The sequence below is a fragment of the Tamandua tetradactyla genome, chromosome 7 (genome assembly GCF_023851605.1).
Source record: "Tamandua tetradactyla isolate mTamTet1 chromosome 7, mTamTet1.pri, whole genome shotgun sequence".
Taxonomy (NCBI): domain Eukaryota; kingdom Metazoa; phylum Chordata; class Mammalia; order Pilosa; family Myrmecophagidae; genus Tamandua; species Tamandua tetradactyla.
Genome location: NC_135333.1, coordinates 171,692,907 through 171,714,066, shown reverse-complemented (window position 1 = coordinate 171,714,066; position 21,160 = coordinate 171,692,907). Strand labels below are relative to the sequence as shown.

The following is a 21,160-nucleotide window of genomic DNA, read 5'->3' as shown; positions in this document are numbered from 1 at the left end:
TATTCATGTGCAGGGGTAAATGCCATAATAAGGTATATAAGATAATAAAATTATAAAATGAAGGGAAAAAAGTTAACAGGATGGATATTAAATACGATGTAAGTATTTTGAAGAAAATTAGCCATGCAATATTTTTCCTAAATATTTAAAAAGCACTTAAACGTAAATTGAAATTTTCATATTTACCGTATAGTCCCACATTGTTGCTCCTCCAAATGTAGACAATACAAACACGATTATTAAAGCTACCTGAATTTCAGTTACATCCACTCTAAAGAGGAGAGACAAAGGATAAGGTGTTTGTAATATGTAGGTTAATCTTACAGGAAACACCAAAAAGGCAGAAATCTGTATAGGCTCTAGTTTATTTTTAGCTTTAATTCCATCTCTAAATTGTCATCTGACTACTCTGTTAAGTGAAAAAGGCTACAGAAGAGCATATGCTCACACATATGTAAACTTTGAACAGTATATATGAAATTGCTAATAGTATGAATGCTGAATCATTAAATTGATATCTCTTTTATTCTCCAGTATTTTAGAGCAGCTAGAAGTAAAATCCTAAAACTGTGAAACTGTAACCCATGTCAAAGTCTGAAATATGTTCTACAACTAATTATGGTGCTGTGCTTTGAAATTTATAGGTTCTTTGTATATATGTTATTGTTCCCCCCAAAATGAAAAAAGTTGATTGTAATGATAAAAAAATACTTAAGCCATCTGGCTTCCTATATTGTGGAGCAGCTAGAAGGGAAAATCTGAGAGGATCGTATGGTAGCCCATGACAAACTCTGGGATCTGCCCTATAACCACTTGTTGAAGAGTGCTTTGAAAACTATTGCTTTTTTATTTCCTTGCTTTGTATATATGTTATACGATACAATAAAAAAGTTTAAAAAATTTTAACAGTAATAACCACTGTTATTTCAATGGTTATCACTGAAATTACAGAAAATTAAAATTTACTATTTTATGTACTTCCGTAAGGTTTGATTTTTTTTTTTTAACAATAATCTTTACCCTTGCAATCAGCAAGAAAGTTATCATATAAAAACAACCATACTGCTTAAGGTGAACTCTTAATCCCTCCAGAGTCAATTTCACTTAGAAAGTAGGGAAAATTCCAAACAGCCTTCATTATTAAGTTCTTGGTCAGTACAGTTTTTTGATCTGCACAGATTATTTCTCCCTTAATATATAGTGTGATTAAGTTTCTCTCAAATACCACCAACTGGAGATGTCATCAACATGGCAACGTAAGACGTGCTCTAGAAAAAAAAAATCTCCTCTCAGAAAGAACTAATAAAGGAGAAATCCCACTTGCTTGGAACACTGAAGGATTCTGAGAGCCTGGAGAAGGACTACCCAAACAGTGAACTGAAGAAAAAGGAAAAAAAGAAAAACACCAAAAAAGTAGGAGCTCTGTGACCCACCAGTCCAGTCCCCTGCCTCTCACCAGTCCTGTGTGGCATAACAGTCCCACAGAGGTGGCAGTCACGGCCCCTGCTGCGTGGATGCAGACCACAGAGCTCTCAGCAGTGAGCTGGGACCCCACACGTATCCAGGAACAGGGACCCACGTTCACAGACACAAGCAGCTGACCCGCACTTACATATAAGAAGGGCCCAAGGAAATAGACCAGTGGCAAGAAGTATGTACTCAACGCAGTTTCTGATTACTGAACTACCGAAATGAAACAAACAGAAAAACCAGATGCTTTTCAAGTGGATACTCTTAAAGGGGAAGTAAGTGGAAGTGGAAAAGCTTCATGGAATAAAAAAGGGAAAACTGAAGTACTATAAAGCAGGATGGGTTCCAAAACTAGAAGTATAATAAAAAGGGGGCACTGAGTGGGGGAGACAAGTTAAACAAATCACAGGGGCTGGGGAGAAGTTCTGTGCAAAAAGAGTATCAGGATTTGGGGGGCAGGAACAGCGGAAAGGCAGCTCTCTCCTGGAGGCAAAACAGTGGCATATGAAAGGGCCATCTTTAAAGATGTACCACATGCCAAAGGCCCCCGGGTTCGATTCCCGGAGCCTGCCCGTACCAAAAAAAAAAAAAAAAAAAAATTGTACCAGCAACAACTAGGTGCAGAAGCCCTCAGCAGTGTGAACAGTTAGACACGGACTGCTCTAACGGGCCAGCAGAAGTCGGACTAAGCATCAGAGAAGAGCTGTAGCCGATCAGCAATCCAACCCTAGGCAAGAGGGAGAGCCTGACTTTCAAAATTAACACATCAAAATAATGAGATTTATTACCTGTTTTTTGTCCATGGTTAAGAAAAAAAAAGAACGCATAAAAAACTAGTCCTTTACCAAGAACAGTTAGAGAAGAACTGGTCTACGAAATGCTACATAATAGGTTGAACACCACGTATGCTGCAGTATGGACCTAATTCTCTGGAAATTTGTCATGCCTTTGAAAGAAGGAAAATTAACCCCGAGTCTTAAATATTCATAGGTAAATAAAATACCACAGAACGCAACTTAACACTGAACTTGGGCCTAAAATGTTTGGTTTAAATTTTTAAATTAAGCTAAAAGTATCGTTTGCTATCATTGAATTACACAAGACCCTTGTTACATAGAAGCAAATATGCTACAAAGAAAATATGCCTTATCACATAACAAGCACTAGTACAGGGACAGAGGTTAACTAGAGTCTTAAAATTTTTTCCACTAACTGTGCCAAAGAAAAACTAACGAGTCACTGAAGCTGAAAACAATCTTTTACTACTTGAAGATCATGGTAAAAACAGTTATTGACATGTTGAGAATTATAAAATTCATATTTGTATTGAAATCCACCTATTTTCAACTGATAAGGCAAAATAATTTAAATAGTCACAAATAAAACAGAACAATATTTCTATTTCTGTTCTACAAAACAGGGTTTGTATATTCCTAAGCGTGCAGATTGAATTCTGTGCCCACTCAAAAGGTACGTTCCTAGTGCTAATCCACGTTCCTGTGAGCGCGGGCTTACTTGCGAAGGGGACCTTCTGAAGATTAAACTCCAGGTGTGGGCCCCTGACTCAGGACGGGTTCATCCGCACCACTGCAGTCCTCGCGCGGCAAGAAACTCGGACACAGTGACCGAGGGAGCTCCAGGCAGGGGCCGGAGACAGGTCACCAAAACACCAGAAGCAGAAGGACAGACACAAGGGGTGGGAGGGAGAGAGAGCGAGCGGGAGAGAGAGCACGCTCTGTGCAGGAAGGCCGCGATAGGTGCGGGGGACCCGGAGGACTGCAGTCAACGAGCACCGGAGTACTAGAGACCCTGGGGACAAAGCAGAGCCTTGAGGACACCTTGATCTTGGACTTCTGGCCTGCAAACCGCCCAATAAACGTTGCTGTTAAGCCAGTCCACTGCGTGATACTTGTCACAGCAGCCCAGCAAACCAGACAATACATAAACTAGAACAGTATTTGAATAGTCACTTTCTTTTCTTCCCTTGCTTAGTTTTTCCTCCTAATAGTAGGAGAGGCAAGCTGCCACGGGCCCAGAGCATCCCAGCTCACTGCTGCTGGGGCAGCCTAGAAAGCGCAGTCCTGGCCTCCCTCCCTGGGGCCAGCCCTCCGCGAGTGCTGGCTCCCGTCCCGTCCAGCCCTGCCCGCCCCGGCCCGGCCCGGGTGCCTGCCTCCACGTACCTGGGCTCTGGCCACTGCCGCGCCTTAAGCTGTGCTCCTCTCTGACTAGGATTCCTGTGTCTTCTACCAGTACCCATAAACAGGAGCATGAGCACAGCTGGCAGACTGTATTCACTATTTTTTATTCAAAAAATCATGCCTTATTGTCTGTTTCCCATATTAGCACATATGCTCCACTGGAGTAGAGATTTTTGTCTGTTTTGTTTACTCTTTTTACTTCAGCACCTAGAACAGTACCTGGCATATAGCAGCTGCTCACTAAATATTTGTATAAATATTGCAAAAAATATTTATTCAAATTCATTGTTTAAATAAATATTGCATCAGTAGGCAATAAAACACTCAAATTACTGTTGGTCTTTCATCCTCAATTTTATTTTAACTCAGTTTCTTCTGTGCGTTTATTTCCTTACGAAATCAGTTACTGATAAGTAACTCCTACTGATTAATATAGGGCATGTTTTCTATTTTTAGTAAGACTTACTTTTTAATGCCACTCTTGAGAAAGTAAACACACAAGGGACTCTGAATCACAATAAAGAGAAATGCACACTAATAGCTAACTCTGAGTGCTTCTGTGCTCCAGATTCGGTGCTAAGGGCTTTACATACATTCATATGGATTTTTACAGTGATCCTTTGAGACAGTTATGTTGAAAATCCCCATTATACACATGAAGAAATTAGGTTAAGTAACTTATTTCAGGTCACACAACTGTATGTTGGAGCCAGAATTCGATTCTACTTAGTCTGATTCCAGAGCCTCTGCTTTTAACTATTATACTTAAAGCAGAATCAATGCTGACTAATAAATTATTGTGAAGGGCTTTGAAAATTGAAAAAAAAAAAATCAAATAGCAAAAAACTAGTAATGTAAATAACAAAGCCTAGGGCAGGCCACGGTGGCTCAGCAGGCAAGAATGCTTGCCTGCCATGACAGAGGACCCGGGTTCGATTCCCAGTGCCTGCCCATGTAAAAAAAATAAAAATAAAAAATAACAAAGCCTTAAGTGCATTAGCGCAACCAAACAAACTGTCATTTGAGATGTTTTTTTTTTCAGGAAAAAGAGGGAAACCATATTAAACAGGCTGAAACCAAGAATTTATTTATAAAATATATTTAGATTTACAATACAGATCCATGTGGTGTTAAGCTGGAACAACAATCTATCAGACTCGATCCCTCATGATATTTTTACCTTGGCAGAGTGGAAAATTCACAGTTTAGGATATCTACCGTGCAGAATCAGAGTTTTGAAAGGATGCCCCTGGTTCTGAGGACCCTCACTCCCCCACTGCGCCTAAGGCTGGGTTCCCCGTCTGCCCAGCAGGCTCCTGCCCTGGGGCCCCCAGTTCCCCGGAACCCCCGGTCCTGGACACATACTTGGGGCGCTTGATAAACAGCCAATGAGCATGACATGCATAACTAGGCCTGAAATGCAAATGAATGCACTTCAGAAAGATTTTTAATGAAGTCAGAAAGCAAAGAAGTAGAATGTTAGTCATTAAATAATAGTAATTCTAACAATAATAATTAACCAGAACATGGCATTATTTTATTCCTCCAGTTTACTATGGGAAATTCAGCAAGTCAACTAAACTACATTACACTTTGCAAAGCTGCTTTATTTATTTGAGCTTCTCTTAATCTATTAATAGGTATATTTGATCGTACATAATTACCTTGATTCCATGACCAGTACATCAGGAATCAGATAAAGACTCATGTTTTTCATAAATGCTTTCTAAGCTAATTCGGCCTTATCAGGATTTCTTCAGTGCTTATGCCACTGAAGAGCATCTGCAGCAGAGCGGATCGCACAGAACCAAGCAGAAGTCATTAAAGGTGAGGGTGTGAAGTCAAACAGACCTGAGTTTTCATCCTGGTTCTAGCACGTAGCAGTACTGAAGACATTCACTGAACCTCTCTGACTCATCTGTACCGTGGAGGTAATACCTCCCAGCTCCCATCCCGGGTACAGGAGAGGAGTAAATGAGAGCACGCCCGTTGAGCACTTGCTCAGGGTCTGAGACAAGCAAGGGCTCAACAGATGGTGACCGCAACTCCACAGGGAGAAACAATGTGAAAAATTGGTAAAAGCCTTCTCTGCTAATCTATTCACAGTTTTTAATTTCTTCTGTCTCTTCTCATTATCAGAGATTATTTTTGGAGCTACTATTTCTCTTACAGCCATAGGTAGGGCTAAAAACAATCAATAGACATGGGAGGCCAAAGCTAAGAACGAGCAAATAGAAAATCTTTAAAGAATCAGGCAGAACTCCCTTTCATTTTCAAAAGAGTTCAGTTGAGTCGCTCAATTATACAATCATGCCACTAAGGACAGCTGACCTGACACAGACAGTGAGGCGAGCAGGTCGCAGAGCATTCCGGTAGGGCAAGGAAGGGGGATGAAAGTGAAGATGTCAGCAGGAACCAGACTGTTCAGGACTTTGAAAGATGGGCTCAAGAGACTTGACTTAATCTCTGAAAAGGAGCCACCGAAGGTTTTATGATCGGGAGTGACAAATGCAAAGCCTCATTTTAGATACTTAATCCCGTGGCAAACTGCAGGATGGAGTCCAGGAGGATGGTGAGGGATGGAAAGACCAGTTAAGAGACTGGAAATCATCGGGCAAGAGGTGATGAGAGCCAGGATTTGAGCAGTGACTGCAGAAGTGGAAAGGGACGAAAGAAAGCACTACAAATAAAAGGGAAAAGAAGTCAAAGGTGACTGCACGAGTTTGAGCTTCCAGGAGTCAAACAGTGGTGGCAACATGATGGGAAAGCAATGGGAACAGATTCTTAGAAAAGAAGTAAGTTTAGTTTTAAACAAGATGAGTTAAAAAAAAAAAATCCGGCAGAGGCTAGGCTACATGGGAAAAAGGAACAGTGTCCCTACTTTGCGCATACTGTTTGCACAATATCTCTAAGAAAGAAGTTTCAGATATATATATGTATATCATCTAATGTGTAGCTCTTTAGCATGTATGAATTGTTTCCATATTATCTCCCCAACGTGAATCTCATGATTACCTGTTGTCAGTAATCTGCTTCAAGGGGTCCCCCTGTTCTTTTGGGGCACATGAAAATTTGACCAAAAAGGACCTTTAGACACCCATTATCTTATTATACAAATCAACTGCAGCGTGGTTAAGAACTACATACTCTTTTTCTATTATTCAAGTCCCTTATTTTCTCTTTTCCCTACTTACTGTAAGCTTGTGCTAGTAAGTTGGAGATAGGGAGAAAAAAACTACTTATCAGATAATATAATTTTACAGCACAGAATACCTAAAAATCCTGAATTAAGACATTGCATTCACGGTGCTCCAATACAGCAAAGGAAAATTCAAAATACTGACATAAGATCTGCTTATTATGGATAAATGAAGTATAACAGATTACGGAAGGAACCCAATTATATTTTTTAATGTACAACTTAAAAAACATACTTACTTTCCAAACCTCAACACGCCTGAAACATATGTCTGCCAGTGAGCACAATAAAACATGAACATTCCAATAAAAGAGCAGAAAAACAACCAGTCAGGATGGGTTCCTAAGCGAACAGCGATCGAAGCTCCAACTGCCATAAACACTGAAAGAAAAAAGTTTAAGAACCATTAAGAAATTTAAAATATTAATGAAATAATTGCCATAGCCTGTTTAGTTTTAAGGGACATAATCGTGGCATTAAAATAAGGTACACTTAACAAAATAAATCCTTGAGGATACTTTTTAATCACACTAGGAATTTGCCCCCAAATATACGCCTTCCAAAAAACTGGCCATTCCAACAGCTCAGGTCATTTCTGTTCTTAAGCTTCTAGTACAACAAGGCCCACAGCAGAATCCACTAATTTACCTGTGGAAAGTGAGTCACAACCATGGTCAAAGAGCTCCCCTAAAGGAGAACAAGAATTTGTCCTTCTGGCTTGTTTCCCATCAATAGCATCCAGTGACTGGTAGATGAAGAGTCCCAAGGCACATAAAAGGAATGTCCAGTATGGTGCCTAAAAATAAATTCATAATAAAGACTGCTGAGTAACAAGAAGTTAGTTTCTCGACCTTGGGGTGATTCAACCTTTAGGCCCCTGCGGACAGTGCCGCTGGGGTTCACGTGTGCGAGGCTGGCAGTGGTTTCTGAGACCCGCCCTTCCTTGCTGACCCACCTGCCTGGTGAGAGGGCACAGCATGGGTCTCCTCAGGCCCACTCATCTCTCGACCCCATGACTGTCAAATGAGATGCTGTAATTGAAAGCAAATCAGAAAGAGAGTAAAAACACTCAGAACGACACATTTTGTTGACTTCCTTCAAAGACGGAAGAAGGGGGAAAGGCCAAGGAATATGGACAAGTATAATGTCTAACATTTAGCTCAGTTTCTCAGAGCCAATCAACATATTTTCTTTTGCTCATGCCTTTTAGCACCCTATTAGATGATAAGGTACATTCACAATCCTCACTGTAGAGATGAGAATTAAATCCAGAAATCAGAAGAACTGCTCAAAGTTATCTGGGTCAGGGATCCCAGAAGCCCACACTGAGAGGAGCACAAAGTTCAAATGACTAAGCCAGAACTGAGAGCCTGAGCTGCGAGGCAGCCCCCCACCAGACCCCAGATTGGGCAGTGGGTGGCATGCTGGCGGGACAGAGGCAGACAGTTCTGCAAAGCCTCTGAAAACGGAACTGACGCTGAAACCACAACCCACGAAGGCTGGTTGGAACTTGTGGCCTAAATCAAGTTGACTGTTTGCTAAAACAAAAATGTGGACACTCTATATAGGACTTAAAGAAGACCCAGATTTTTACAACGTAGCATTCAAAGTGCCCAGGATAACAATCCAAAATTACTCACCATGAAAAATCAGGAAAATCTCAACTCACACAGTCAAAGACTATCAATAGATACCAATGTGGAGATAACATAGATGATGCGCTTATCTGGAAGGGCACACACCTTAAAAATGAATGAAGAGGTATAAGGTCCCAGGAAAGATGGATGATATAAAGAATCAAATGGGCAGTTTATATTTGAAAACTACAATAACCAAAATAAAAATCTCACTGGATGGGCTCCATAGCAGCATGAAGAGGACAGAGGAAAGAGACAGTAAACGTGCAGGCAGAAGAACAGAAATTTGAACAGAGGAAAAAAAATTTTTAAAAATAAAGAGAGCCTCAGGGCCCTGTGAGACAGTAGCAAAATGTCTAACATTTAGGCCACTGGAATCCCAAAAGCAGAGAGGAAAAAAGAGTGTGTGCATAAAAAGTATTTGAAGATGTATGGGTGAAAACCTCTCAAAATTAGCACAAGACATAAACCCACAAATTCAAAACACTCAGTGAACCCCAAAACACAAAATCCAAAGAAACCCATGCCCTAAGTCCTAATAATCAAACTGAGAGAAACATTTTAAAAAATCTGGAAAGCAGACAGAGGAAATGACACATTACTGAAAGGGAAACCACAATTCAGGAGCAAATTTTTCATTAGGAACCTGAGCTGCCAGAAGTATGTGGGCTATAAAGTGCTGTAGGAAAAGAAAGGGCCAAGGCAGAATTCTGGCTGTAGAGAGGCAGCAGGCAGCAGGGCTGAGGATGAGGGCTGGACGTTAGGGCCAGATTTGCTGCTCAGCTCTGTCCCTTACCCCCATATGTCCGACATAAATACTCAGCCGCCCTGATCTCTAAGACGTGACTAATACCGACAGTTGCATCTGATGAAGATATTCTTAGATAGCTCTTGACACAGCCTGGTACACAGTAAGCACTTAATAAAGGTCAGCTATTATTTTGTGTTTTGCATACGTTTAGTGGCAAATATAACCTTTTAAAGACCAACCTATGGACGGTTTATGTGTTAATTCTACAAATATCCAATTGGCCCGACTACCTCTTTCCTCAATCTAAGTAAATGTGAGGTTACTTTGAACTAACATTAACAAGAGTTTCCTGATTTGTCATACTGAGTCATTTTGGATTATCCTGGGCACTCTGAACGTTCCATTGTCAAAATTTTCCTGCGGCAGCACCCCGGGAGCCACAGGGAGGTGGGAAGGAGGCGGGAAGGGGACCGCGGCCTGGAGCAGCGAATGGACACGCACGCACCCCGCACTGCCGGCGTCCTGGGTTGCCATCCACGATGCGTGCAGACCGATGGACCGGGGCGGCGACATTGAATCGCGTCGCTGGGCGAGCGGCCCCCGACGCGGTCCAGGATCTCCAGGCCCTGGAACGGCCCTGAGCTCTTACACCCCAGCTGTCCCCTGCGCCCTGCTCCTAGAGGCGCTCAGCCTCACCAGCACGGCCGGGGGCAGGGCCGGAGGACGGGGCTGCGGGGCAGGGGCAGGGCCATGGGGCAGGGGCTCGGGGCAGGGGCAGGGGCCGCGGGGCAGGGGCAGGGCCGTGGCGCAAGGGCGCGGAGACAGGGGCTCGGGGCAGAGGCTCGGGGTAGGGGCTGGGGCAGGGGCCGCGTCGCAGGGGTGGGGCAGGGACAGGGGCGCGGGGCAGGGGCTGGGGCAGGGACGCGGGGCAGGGGCAGGGACAGGGGCACGGGGCAGGGGCTTGGGGCAGGCGTGCGGGGCAGGGGCCACGGGGAGACGGGCGCGGGGCAGGGGCGTATGCAGGCTACCAGGCCCCTTCCTCCTCAGTTCCGGGCCGTTGCAGTGTCCTCACACCCACCACCTCTGCTCCCGCCAGGAAGCTACTCCAGTGTAACTGTTCTTCTCTTCTAACCTGCCACCTGGGCAGGGCAGTTCCAGGCCTCCACGGTGCCTCTGACTAGTAACTAGCCAGACCCGGGACAGCCCAGCGGATACTCCCACAGAAGCCACAGTCCCAGCAGGAGAGAGCCCCAGGCAGTGCCAGCTTCCTAACACTTAACATCTTAATTATACAGTTTTCAGAGTATCCACTGTAACTTTTAAGATCAGAATGCAATAACAGATGACAAATCTTTCTAGATCAAACACAAAAACTGACATCATTTCTAATGACTGCATGGTATTCAAGTATGACTATTCATAATATAAGTAATGACTTCTCCAATCAATCTAACATAATTTCATAACACGTTATGTTTATTCTAGAAACAAAATAACAACTAAGAACAAGTTGGAGGGGTGGGGGGGGGCAGCGGCAGGAGGCCTGCCGGCCCTGCGGGAGACCTGGGTTCCATGCCCGGCCCAGGCACCCCCCCCAAACACACACACACACCGAATAAGTCACAGCCCCCCGTCATTTCAAAAGACTCATCAATACATGTGCATTGTTTTTTTTGGTTATGCCATTAAGAAAGAAGTATGTAAGAATAAATTATGGGGGAAATTTAATCTTTTCTAGTTATTTGAAATTACAAGATGCTATTCTTCATTAGAGGATTTGAAGAAATTAAATGACGAGCTTGAAACTCCCAAATCTTACATAGAGCACACACAAAACTGGAAACCCTCGCCTCAAAGTCACACATTGCAGTTTAGCCTTCAACTCGCAAAGCTGATGCTGGGAAAAGGAACCTCAAGCGAAGCCGGTGGGCTGACATTTCTCTCTCACACGCGATTTGCCCGTCCAAAGGCGGGCGGCACCGCCGACAGCCCCGGGAGCGCACCGCTGTGCCAGGAATGAGCCCGGCAGCCGGAGAACCTCAGGTCTCCCCACTGAAGACAGATGGGAAGGGACGGGCTGGGCGGGCTGAAGAGTGGAGGCCAGCTGGGCGTCAGCGCCCCGCACGCCTGAGACCCCCGCGGCCTCGGGCCCGCCCCCCGCCGCACCCCCGCCAGGACGCGCGCTCCTCTCGGGCCCCCGCCCCCCGGACAGCGCCCGCTCCCTAGGGCTGGACCACTTGGGCCTTCTCGGCTCTGCGGGGCCGCGGCGCGCACTCCCCAGACACAGCCGGGCTGGGAGCTGAGGGTGGGGAAAGGTCTTGGCGACCAGACGCCTTCTCAGTGCGGATGACAGGAGCTGGGAGGGCAGGGCCTCCGTGCGTGGTGGGGGCCCCTGGCCGCCCGCCCAGACCCCCCCTCACCCCAGGAGTGAGAGAGACAGATGAACAGGCTTGTCACCCACTGACACAGCTCCTCCCACAGTCTTGTGTTCCACACCCACCTTCCTTCTCTCTCCAGCCCCATCCCGGCCACCAAGCGCTCTTGTCCAGCTCGTTTACTGGTGACGTGGCTGAGACCCGCCCCCCCGCCCTGGGCACCCAGCTCTGGCCCCGTCCAGGACGGCCCACCCGCCTGCTCCCCGGAGGACACCGCGCCCTGACGTCCCCTGAGGGGCCCACTGCCACCCTGCGCGGGAAGGTTCTCCAGAGAAACAATCGGCAGGAGAGATCTGTCAGCAGGAGATGGAGAAAGTGTCTCAGGCAACCGTGGGGAGGGAAGAGTCCGCAATGCACAGGGCAGGCGGGAGGCTAGGGGGCTCCGAGGGAGCATCTGATGACTCCACAGGAGACGCTGATGGCTGGAGGGCCGTGAAAGCCTCTCTTCCTCCTTAAAAGCCTTCAGTGACGCCGGATTCCTTCGTTGGGAGGACCTGCCCATAGCTGCTCGCAGGGGTAATCACCCACAGCTGAACATCTGGCTGATGGTCACCACACTGGCCTTCGGTGCCATCACCCAGCCACGAGATGTCCTTGCAGCAGCGGTCAGGCCGGCACTTGCCTGACCGTCTACCAGGGTTATCACCACCTGGGCAAGCTGGCGCCAGATCCTCACCACGGCATATCCCTCCCCTGGCCGGCCACGGGAGTGATGGCCTCAGGGCCACCTCCCTCTCCTCGCGTCCCCATGAAGCCTGTCATGGGGGCAGAAGGGACTGGTCTCTGGGCTGAGCTCCGCGGCAGGCCCCATGCACTGAGACTGGGGCCCGAGTTGGCCGGAGGCTCCGTTCCCTCCTCCAGCCCCTACCTCCGATCACAGCCTCTCTTGAAAGAGAGCTGATTTAAAGCTGATGTAAAGAAAAACAGTACACAAAACTAGTCTAGGGCATACATGATAGCAACAATTTACTCAAATTAAAACTTAAATACTGAAATTATATAATGTCTGTAATATGAATTTTTATACTTAAAATACCTCTTTGCTTTAAATGGCCTTGTAGTAGTTAGGTTCAGGTGTGAACCCGGCCAGGAGATGGTGTCCCATTGTTCTGTTGCTGTGGACATAAATCATGAGCATGTGAAATTCATCTATGGCTGATTACATCTGTGGTCGGCGAAGGGGAGGGCCTTCCACAATAAGTGAGGTTTGATTAGCTGGAGGCTTAAAAGAGAGAAGTCAGAAGGGAGCTCAGCAGCTCAGCGCACCTCATCTGAACTCTTGCAGCTCAGCCCAGATATGCAGAGATGCAGGAAGGAATTGCCCCAGGGAAAGCCGCTGGAACCCAGAAGCCAGGAGAGAAGGCCAGCTGAGTTTGCTGTGTCTTCCCATTGACAGAGAAACTCAGGTGAAAGCTGGCTGCCTTTCCTCTGAAGAACTATAAGTCTGTAACTAAACAAATCCCCTTATTAAAAGCTGACTCATCCCTGGTGTGTTCGGTTCTGGCAGCTTTAGCAAACTAAAATAGGCCTTATGTGAATAAAGGGGTTGACATCACTGATAACTGTTAGGCCAGCTGGGGACACGGAGCCTCTCAGGGCCACTGAGCCTCTCAGGGCCACTGGAACACAGCTGGCCAGTTTCAGGTACTCCCCTCCAGCCACTCCAATACACCCTAAACTAAAAAGGGAAATCTATATAATGCATAAGAATAATCTCCAGGACAACCTCTCGACTCTATTTGAAATCTCTCAGCCAATGAAACTTTATTTTATCTCATTTCTCTCTTTCCCCCTTTTGGTCAAGAAGGCTTTCTCAATCTCATGATGTCAGGTCCTGGCTCATCCTGGGATTTCTGTCCCACGTTGCCAGGGAGATGTACACCCCTGGAAGTCATGTCCCACGTGGGGGGTGGAGTGAATTCACCTGCCAAGTTGGCTTAGAGAGAGAGGCCACCTCTGAGCAACAAAAGAGGTTCTCTGGTGGTGACTCAGGCATAATTATCAGTAGCCTTGATTCCTGAAGATGACTGTATAACTATGTAACTTTTACAGTGTGACCGTGTGATTGTGAAAATCTTGTGGTCGGTGCTCCTTTTATCCAGGGCATGGACAGATGACTAAAAAATAAGGACAATAAATAAATAAATAATAGGGGGAGGTATAGGGGGAAAAGAAATTTGGGTAGATTGCAATATTAGTGGTCAATGAGAGGGAGGGGTAAGGGGCATAGGATGTATGGATTTTTTCTTTTTATTTCTTTTTCTGGAGTGATGCAAACTTTCTAAAATGATCATGGTGAAGAAAACACAACAAGGTGATGATATTGCGAGTCACTGATTGTATACTTTGGATGGACTGCATGTATGTGAAAATTTCTCAATAAAAGTATTTTTCAATATGTTTAATTGCCAACTGCCAGAATGTGATGTACCAGAAACAGAACAGCTTTTAAAGGGGAAATTTATTAAGTTGCAAGGTTACAGTTCTAAGGCCATGAAAATGTCCCACTTAAAGCAAGCCTATAAAAATGTCCAAATTAAGACACCAACAAGAGGTTACCTTCACTCCAGAAAGGCTGATGAAATTCAGGGTTTCTCGTTCAACTGGAAAGGCACACGGTGACGTCTGCTAGCTTTCTCTCCAGGCCTCTTGTTTCATGAAGCTCCCCCAGGGGCGTTTTCCTTCTTCATCTCCAAAGGTCTCTGGCTGTGTGGGCTGTTGTGGCTCTCAAGCTTTCTCCAAAATGCTTCCTCTTTTAAATGACACCAGTAAACTAATCAAGACCCACCTGGAATGGGTGGAGTCACATCTCCCTCTAATCAAGGTTAATACCCACAACTGGGCAAGTCACATCTCGGTGGAGATAACCTAATCAAGTTTCCATCCTACAGTGCTAAAGAGAGATTAAAAGAAACAGCTGCCTCCACAGATGGATTAGGATTAAAATATGGCTTCTCTAGGGTACATAAATCCTTTCAAACTGGCACAATAAGTTACTGAACTGGCTTAAAAAAGAAAAAAGTGAGGTGAGGTGATAAAAAGGAAATAAACTGGATTTTTAAAAATCCTAAAAAAAAATCTGAGTAGAAAAGTTATTGTCTCTTCTTTCTATATCACCACCCCCCACCCCATTCCCTGCAAATAACTCTACTTTGTAGTGCAAAGGCAACTATAATCTGAATTATTTAAACAGGGAATAAAACATTTCTTAAGGTTTTTCTGATGCCCTTCTGGTTCATTCTTGGCTCAACTTTCTATCATCATAAACAAAAGAAACATGCCATTAATGTTCCCTGGGATGACCCTTTGCTGGGCACCTGCCTGTTATAAATACACTCTAACAGGCACCCCGGCATGGATTTCTATGCACCGATCAAGAGGACAGCACAGAATTGTTTGAGAGAATGGGAGTCACAGTTTATACTGGGCAAAAATAAATGCATGTGTTCTAGTTTGCTAGCTGCTGGAAGGCAACACACCAGAGATGGATTGGGTTTTACTAAGAGGGGATTTATTTTATTAGTTCTTCAGAGGAAAGGCAGCTAACTTTCATCTGAGGTTCTTTCTTACGTGGGAAGGCACAGGATGGTCTCTGCTGACCTTCTCTCCAGGCTTCTGGGTTCCAACAACTTTCCCTGGGGTGATTTCTTTCTGCATCTCCAAAGGCCTGGGCTGAGCTGCGAGTTCTGAGATGAGGTCTGCTGAGCTGCTTGGGCTGTGCTACATTGAGCTCTCTCATTTAAGCACCAGCCAATTAAGTCAAACATCATTTCATTGCAGCAGGCATGCCTCCTAGCTGACTGCAGATGGAATCAGCAACAGATGAGGTTCACGAACCATTGGCTCATGTCCACAGCAACAGAACTAGGTGCCTTCACCTGGCCAAGCTGACAAGTGAATCTAACTTCCACAGCATGGAATGAAGGTTTTCAGGTAGACAATGAATACTGGGCTGGAGCCAGAAGAACATATTCTAATCACTCCCCTGTCTTACTTATGGAATGGAGAAATTGCACTAAACAAGCTCTAAGGTCTTTTTGAATCATAAGAGCCTATAATTTTGTTGGAACAGGCAGCCAAGAAATGGGGGTCAAGGACCACATAACTCTTACTCCTTAAAATGAATCACCCCAAACAATAAATATTCAACCCCAAAACAGCTAAAACTGAATAAGGGTTGAAAAAAGTCATCTCCCTAGGTTACACTGGGTTATTTAATTCATGCAGACAATCATTTAGCAAACGTTTACTGAGCTTCTGCTTATGCAAGGCACTGTGCAGTGGTGATTATACAAAGGAGCAATCACTATCTGAGTTTACAACCTGGTAGGTTGCCTTGCTCAATAAGGACACAAATTACCAAAATAAAATACACAAGTTCTACAGGAGAGCTACGAAGTCAGATGGACACAGCATAGCTTTCTGACTTGGAGTTCTTAAAAGCTAAGTGGCCCTGGAATTTTCCTTCCCTTTCCTCACCTCTAAAATGTGGATAATAACAGTATCTTCTTCATAAAGTTGAGAGGATTAAATGAGATAAGAGGTAAAAGCAGCTTCGCACAATGCCTGGCACATAGTAAACCCTCGGCAAACAGGAGGTGTTCAAAGGATTAAGTGATTAATTTTGCTTGGCAGAAAGAAGAAAAATGTCCTAAGAAGGTGGCATCTGAACTGAACCTTGAGACACAGACGCTGGGGAAGTGGTGCAGGCGACAGGAGGGAAAGGAGAGCAGGGGGCACAAGGACAGAAATTGACTCCAGTGAGTTGTTCAATTTGATGGGAGTGGAAAGTTCTTAAACAGAAATAGGGGTTCCACTGCAGGTACTTTATACAAATCACTTAACTTTTTACAACTAATTTCTCTTCATTTCCAGTCATGTCCTAGAAATTTACACAGTAGTTAAAAAAAAACCATGTAAATATCAAATATTATTAACAGAGATATAGTCAGTGGTATGGCCTGTGGGGGACAGGCAACCCCGAAACCTTGCATGTTTGCACTGACACCTCAGGGTGCCATCTGTTGAGGCTGCAAACCCTGTCTGGAGAATGAGGAAACCAGCTGCAGGCTAAGGAAAGCCACACCTCCAGCCTGGGCCACAGCTGGCTCTTGCGAAAACATGGACAAGTGTTACCTTGCTGTGCACGCGCAGGGGAAAGACTGAGAAAGTGAGGAGGCCATTCGATGGCGGAAACACTCGCCGGCTTCTCTGGGTGGCTCCAAGCCACCACCGCGGGAAACCATGTAGATAGCTGACAGCGCAGAAGCACAAGGCATTCTACGGACACACAGAGGATGCAGGCACTCCAAACCAGGAGGTGGGGGTGGTAAAAGACCACGGGCTTTGGGGTCAGAGCGCCTTGGGTTTGAATTTACCTGGTCCTGCCCTTCCTAGCTCTGCGGCTCAAGCAGAACCGCCAGAGTTAGCTGCACCCTTTATACCGTTGCTAGAACTTTCTCCAGCAGGCCCTGGGATGCCTGCCCCAGCGTTTCCCCCGCTGCCCCGACCCTGCGGTGTGAGCAGGGTCTCAGGACATGAATTTGGATGTATTAATTCCCTTCAGTCTCATCTTACCATTTTGACTCTCATCCCTCCTTTTTGTGGCCACTTTTATTTTTATTTATTTAATTTTGCTTCACCCCGACTCCCCTTTGAAAGGTGCTTTGGTGGATCCTCTTCTTTTTTTCTTGAAACAAATTAATCATAATTCTATCTCTTCCATCAGGCCTTCCTTGACTTCCCTCACAGAAGCTTTTGGATTTCTGTGTCCCCTTCTCTTTTGTGGTTTTCAACTTAGTAATAATATTGAAAAGTTCACTATTTAACTGGCAAATATCAGAAACATTCAAATCCTGTTAGCCTGTTAGACTCAATAAAAACTAAATACTCTTACAGAACATTGTTTAATAACGAATATTTTTACAATTATCTGCATGTCACATGTAACCTGGGCCTCACGACATCCTCTGAAACTGGTCTGCAGTTAGTTTTCCTTTTACACCCGGACACCAGGCCTGCAGTTAGTTTTCCTTTTACACCCGGACACCAGGCCCCACGGGCGGCAGTCACAGGAGAAGCCCAGCCCTGCTTCTAACCCAGTGCTCCCCCCATCCCAGCACATCGCCCCTGAAAAACCCTGGAAACAGGCTGCAAAAACTAAAACAGTTCACTTTCCTCAAACCAATCGGAAGTGCACTAAGATGGGAATGTCAACAAAAGATGATATATAATGAACATACCAGTCAATTGGCGACATATGTTTAAAATGGAGGCTAAATCAACCGTCAAAAGATAGTGGATGCACCCAGGGTGTTCCCAGGGCCATCGGTCAGCCCCCTCTCACCCCACCCCACCCTGCATCTGGTCCTCCTCCCCATCAGCTGTTCCCACACCTGGTTTAGAAGGCTGTCCCCGTTTAAGGGCGGCAGAGCACTCCCCAGGCAGCGGACCACACACACACACACACACACACACACACTCACACACACACACTCACACTCACACACACACAGCCCCATGCGGCTACGGCTGTCCCAAGCCTGATGATGTGCCCTTGTCCTCTTGGAAACGGTCAAGCGCTCACTGCTAGCACAAGCTCCTGGCTTCTATGGCCGTGCATGGGACGAGAAGTGTCCCCTTGACAGTGCCCTGGGTCTTCATGGGAGGAGGGCAGCTCATCTGAGATCAGGGTCCACCAATCCCAGGGTCCAGAAACACGACAGTAAAGCGTCCCAAGGGAGTCCCGGCTCGGCCAACTAGCCACAGGGCCTCGTCCAGGCAGGACGGGGCTGAGGGGTGCGCGGCCCCCACCGGGTGCAGAGTCGCCCGCAGCCGCTCCGCCCCCCACGCCGGGGCCCGCCTGGGGGACCCCTGCCCTCGGCGGCTACCCGGGCCCCTGCGCTGCCAGGGGTTGCCACGGGACATGGCCAGTGACCTTGACAGCCCAACGCGGCCCGGGAGCGCTCGGGGGGGGGGGGGGGGGGACACGGGCCCAGGCAGTGGCGGGCCAGCGCTCCGGCCGGTGGGGGGGCGGCCACGTCTGTCCTCGGCGGCGCCTGGGGCAGCTGCCCGGGGGGAGGGGCGGGGGGCGCGGGGGCCCGGGGGCAGCAGTTGGGGGTGCGCCCGCCGCGGGCCGCGCTCCTACCTCCTCGGTGGCCGTGGGGCAGTAGGAGACGAGCAGGAGCGTGGTGAGCAGGTTGACAGCGAGGCCGAGGAGCGTGATGGAGTTGGGGGCCACCCACAGCGGGACCCACTGCAGCAGCCAGGCCCAGTAGACCTGCAGCGGCGGCTCGAGCAGGGACACGCCGGTGGCCGCGTAGCGGTGCTCCTCCAGCCGCCGCAGCTGCGCCGCGCCCAGCGGCTCCGCCAGCGCCCTCAGCCAGCGCGGCCTGGCCCCGGGGCCCCCCGCCATGGCCGCCGTGCGGGCCCCGCCGCTGCGAGGCGCCGGGAGGGGGAGCGCGGGGCGGGGGGGCGCGGAGGTGGGGACGGAGAGAGGGGCGGGAAGGGGCGGGGCGGAGGGCGGGGGCGGGGCGGAGGGCGGGGGCGGGGCGGAGGGCGGGGGCGGGGCGGAGGGCGGGGGCCGCGTGCGGGGCGGGAAGGGGCGGGGCGGAGGGCGGAGGGGCCGCGGGCGGGGCGGGAAGGGGCGGGTGAGCCGGAGTGGGCTCGCGGCTGGCGCGGAGCTGGGCAGAGGTCGCGGTCAGGCGGACCCGCCCCTGGCCCCGGGAACCCGCCCCCGCACACTGGCGGCCTGGCGGTGGGGGCGGAGCGTCGGGGAGGGCGAGACCCGGGGCGGGGTGGGGCGGAGCGGCTGCGTAGCCAGGCTCACCCGGTCCCCCAGAAGGCCACCCTCGGGGCCCCGTGGTCAGTCACTTCCTAAGGGCGCCGGGGCCGTGCGGGCTGCGGGGAGCTTGGAATACCGAGCTAGGGAGGTTGGACTTTATCAAAGGAATCTTTGCGTCTGTGCGCGGGGGCGGCCGGCGTGGCAGGCCGCTGGCACGGCTCCCCTCCGCACGCCGAGGCGCGGGGCCCTGAGTGGGCGCTCGGGGAGCTCTCCCGGGGTCCGGGCGCCAGGGCTCTGAAATCTCCCAGTCCGTGGAAACACCGCCTCACGAGGGGGCGAGCGGCCTCCTTCAGACCCTGATCCGGCAACAGTGGATCCTTCCAGGCGCCTCCGGGGGTCCCGAGGCGGGAGCTGGGAGCGTCACCCCGCCGCGCAGTCCGCGGGCCCGGCTCACGGTGCGCCCAGCAGCAGGGGACGGTCTGTCCTGAGCAGGCGTCGCTCCTCACCCCACGGCCTTGGTCTGTGAGGCGGAGAACCAGCTGGGAGCGGTGGGCAGCACTTAGCTGCACATGCAGTTTGGTCCCCAAGTTAATAGGGGGAAAGCCAGTATTGGACCCCAGAGCCTGTATTCCTGATCACTGCCCAATGCGCCCTAATATATTTATAAACTATGGGGCATAGGTATTTTTGCTAATATTGAGGAGTCCGATCTCTATATACACAGGCTGACTTTGTGCCATTGCAATCCGTTCTAGATATTGCTTCAAGAATTATTTTACTTAAATTGACTTAGATTGAAATACTACTGGTCAGTGAGAGGGAGGGGTAAGGGGTATGGTATGTGTGAGTTTTTAAATTTTTCATTTCCTTTGCTGGAGTGATGCAAATGTTCAAAAAACTGACCATGGTGAAGAATTCACAACTATGTGATGATATTGTGAGCCCCTGATTGTACACCATGTAGGGACTGTATGTGTGTCGAGAATGTTTGTATGTTTTTTACAGTAAAAAGAATTATTTTACTAAATTTGCAAAAACTGGTATTTCCCACTCAGATTCCTTTGATAAAGTCCAACCTCCCCTAGCTCGGTATTCCAAGCCTCAATCTGCTTTTCCAGTCTTTCCCCCCAAATGTGTTTTCCCTTGCTCCTCCCACGCTCCGGCTCTCCAGCATTACCTGTTCAAGCACTTTCTCAGCATTTTCTCATTTGTTCCCTAGGCTTCGGGAATTCCTCCTCCCCTTAGTTACCCCCCAAAACACTTGCCCATTGATCAAGGCTCAGTTCAGGTGCCACCTCCTCTGAGAAGACCTCCAGCATTCTCCCAGGTTGAAATTGCTTGTCTCCACACAGCAGGGTTCTTTGAATCTTGGCTTCCAGTCTGCCTTTGGTCAGTTATGTCTTTCTCCGCCTGCCCTCCCAGCTCATAGAAGGCCAGGACCACAGCTCTGCACTGAGGGCTTTGCTCAAGGTCTCACAGCCGGGGGGCACCCATATATATTTTTTTCATTCTATTTTGAAGTAATTTTGGATTCAATGGATTGTAGCAAAAAGAACAAAGTTCCCTTTTACTCTTCACTCATCCTCCCCCAGTAGTAACATGCTACGTCTCCATAGTGCAATAGACAGCCATAAATTTTTCATTATTTGGCTGAATTGAATTCATCTGGCTTTACTTTTTGTGTAAC

At 47.8% G+C, this 21,160-nt stretch overlaps 1 protein-coding gene across 1 annotated transcript in view; it reads right to left on the bottom strand.

The window, feature by feature from the left end:
* The window catches only part of LOC143642862 (cholinephosphotransferase 1-like), a 30,369-nt gene extending 11,250 nt beyond the window's left edge, over positions 1-19,119 (bottom strand). Inside the window, 4 exon segments of the mRNA XM_077111790.1 lie at positions 187-271; positions 7,107-7,248; positions 7,516-7,663; positions 18,838-19,119. Coding sequence (XP_076967905.1) covers positions 187-271; positions 7,107-7,248; positions 7,516-7,663; positions 18,838-19,104 — 642 coding nt within the window. The 5' untranslated portion in view covers positions 19,105-19,119.
* Between the last annotated feature and the right edge of the window lie 2,041 nt (positions 19,120-21,160).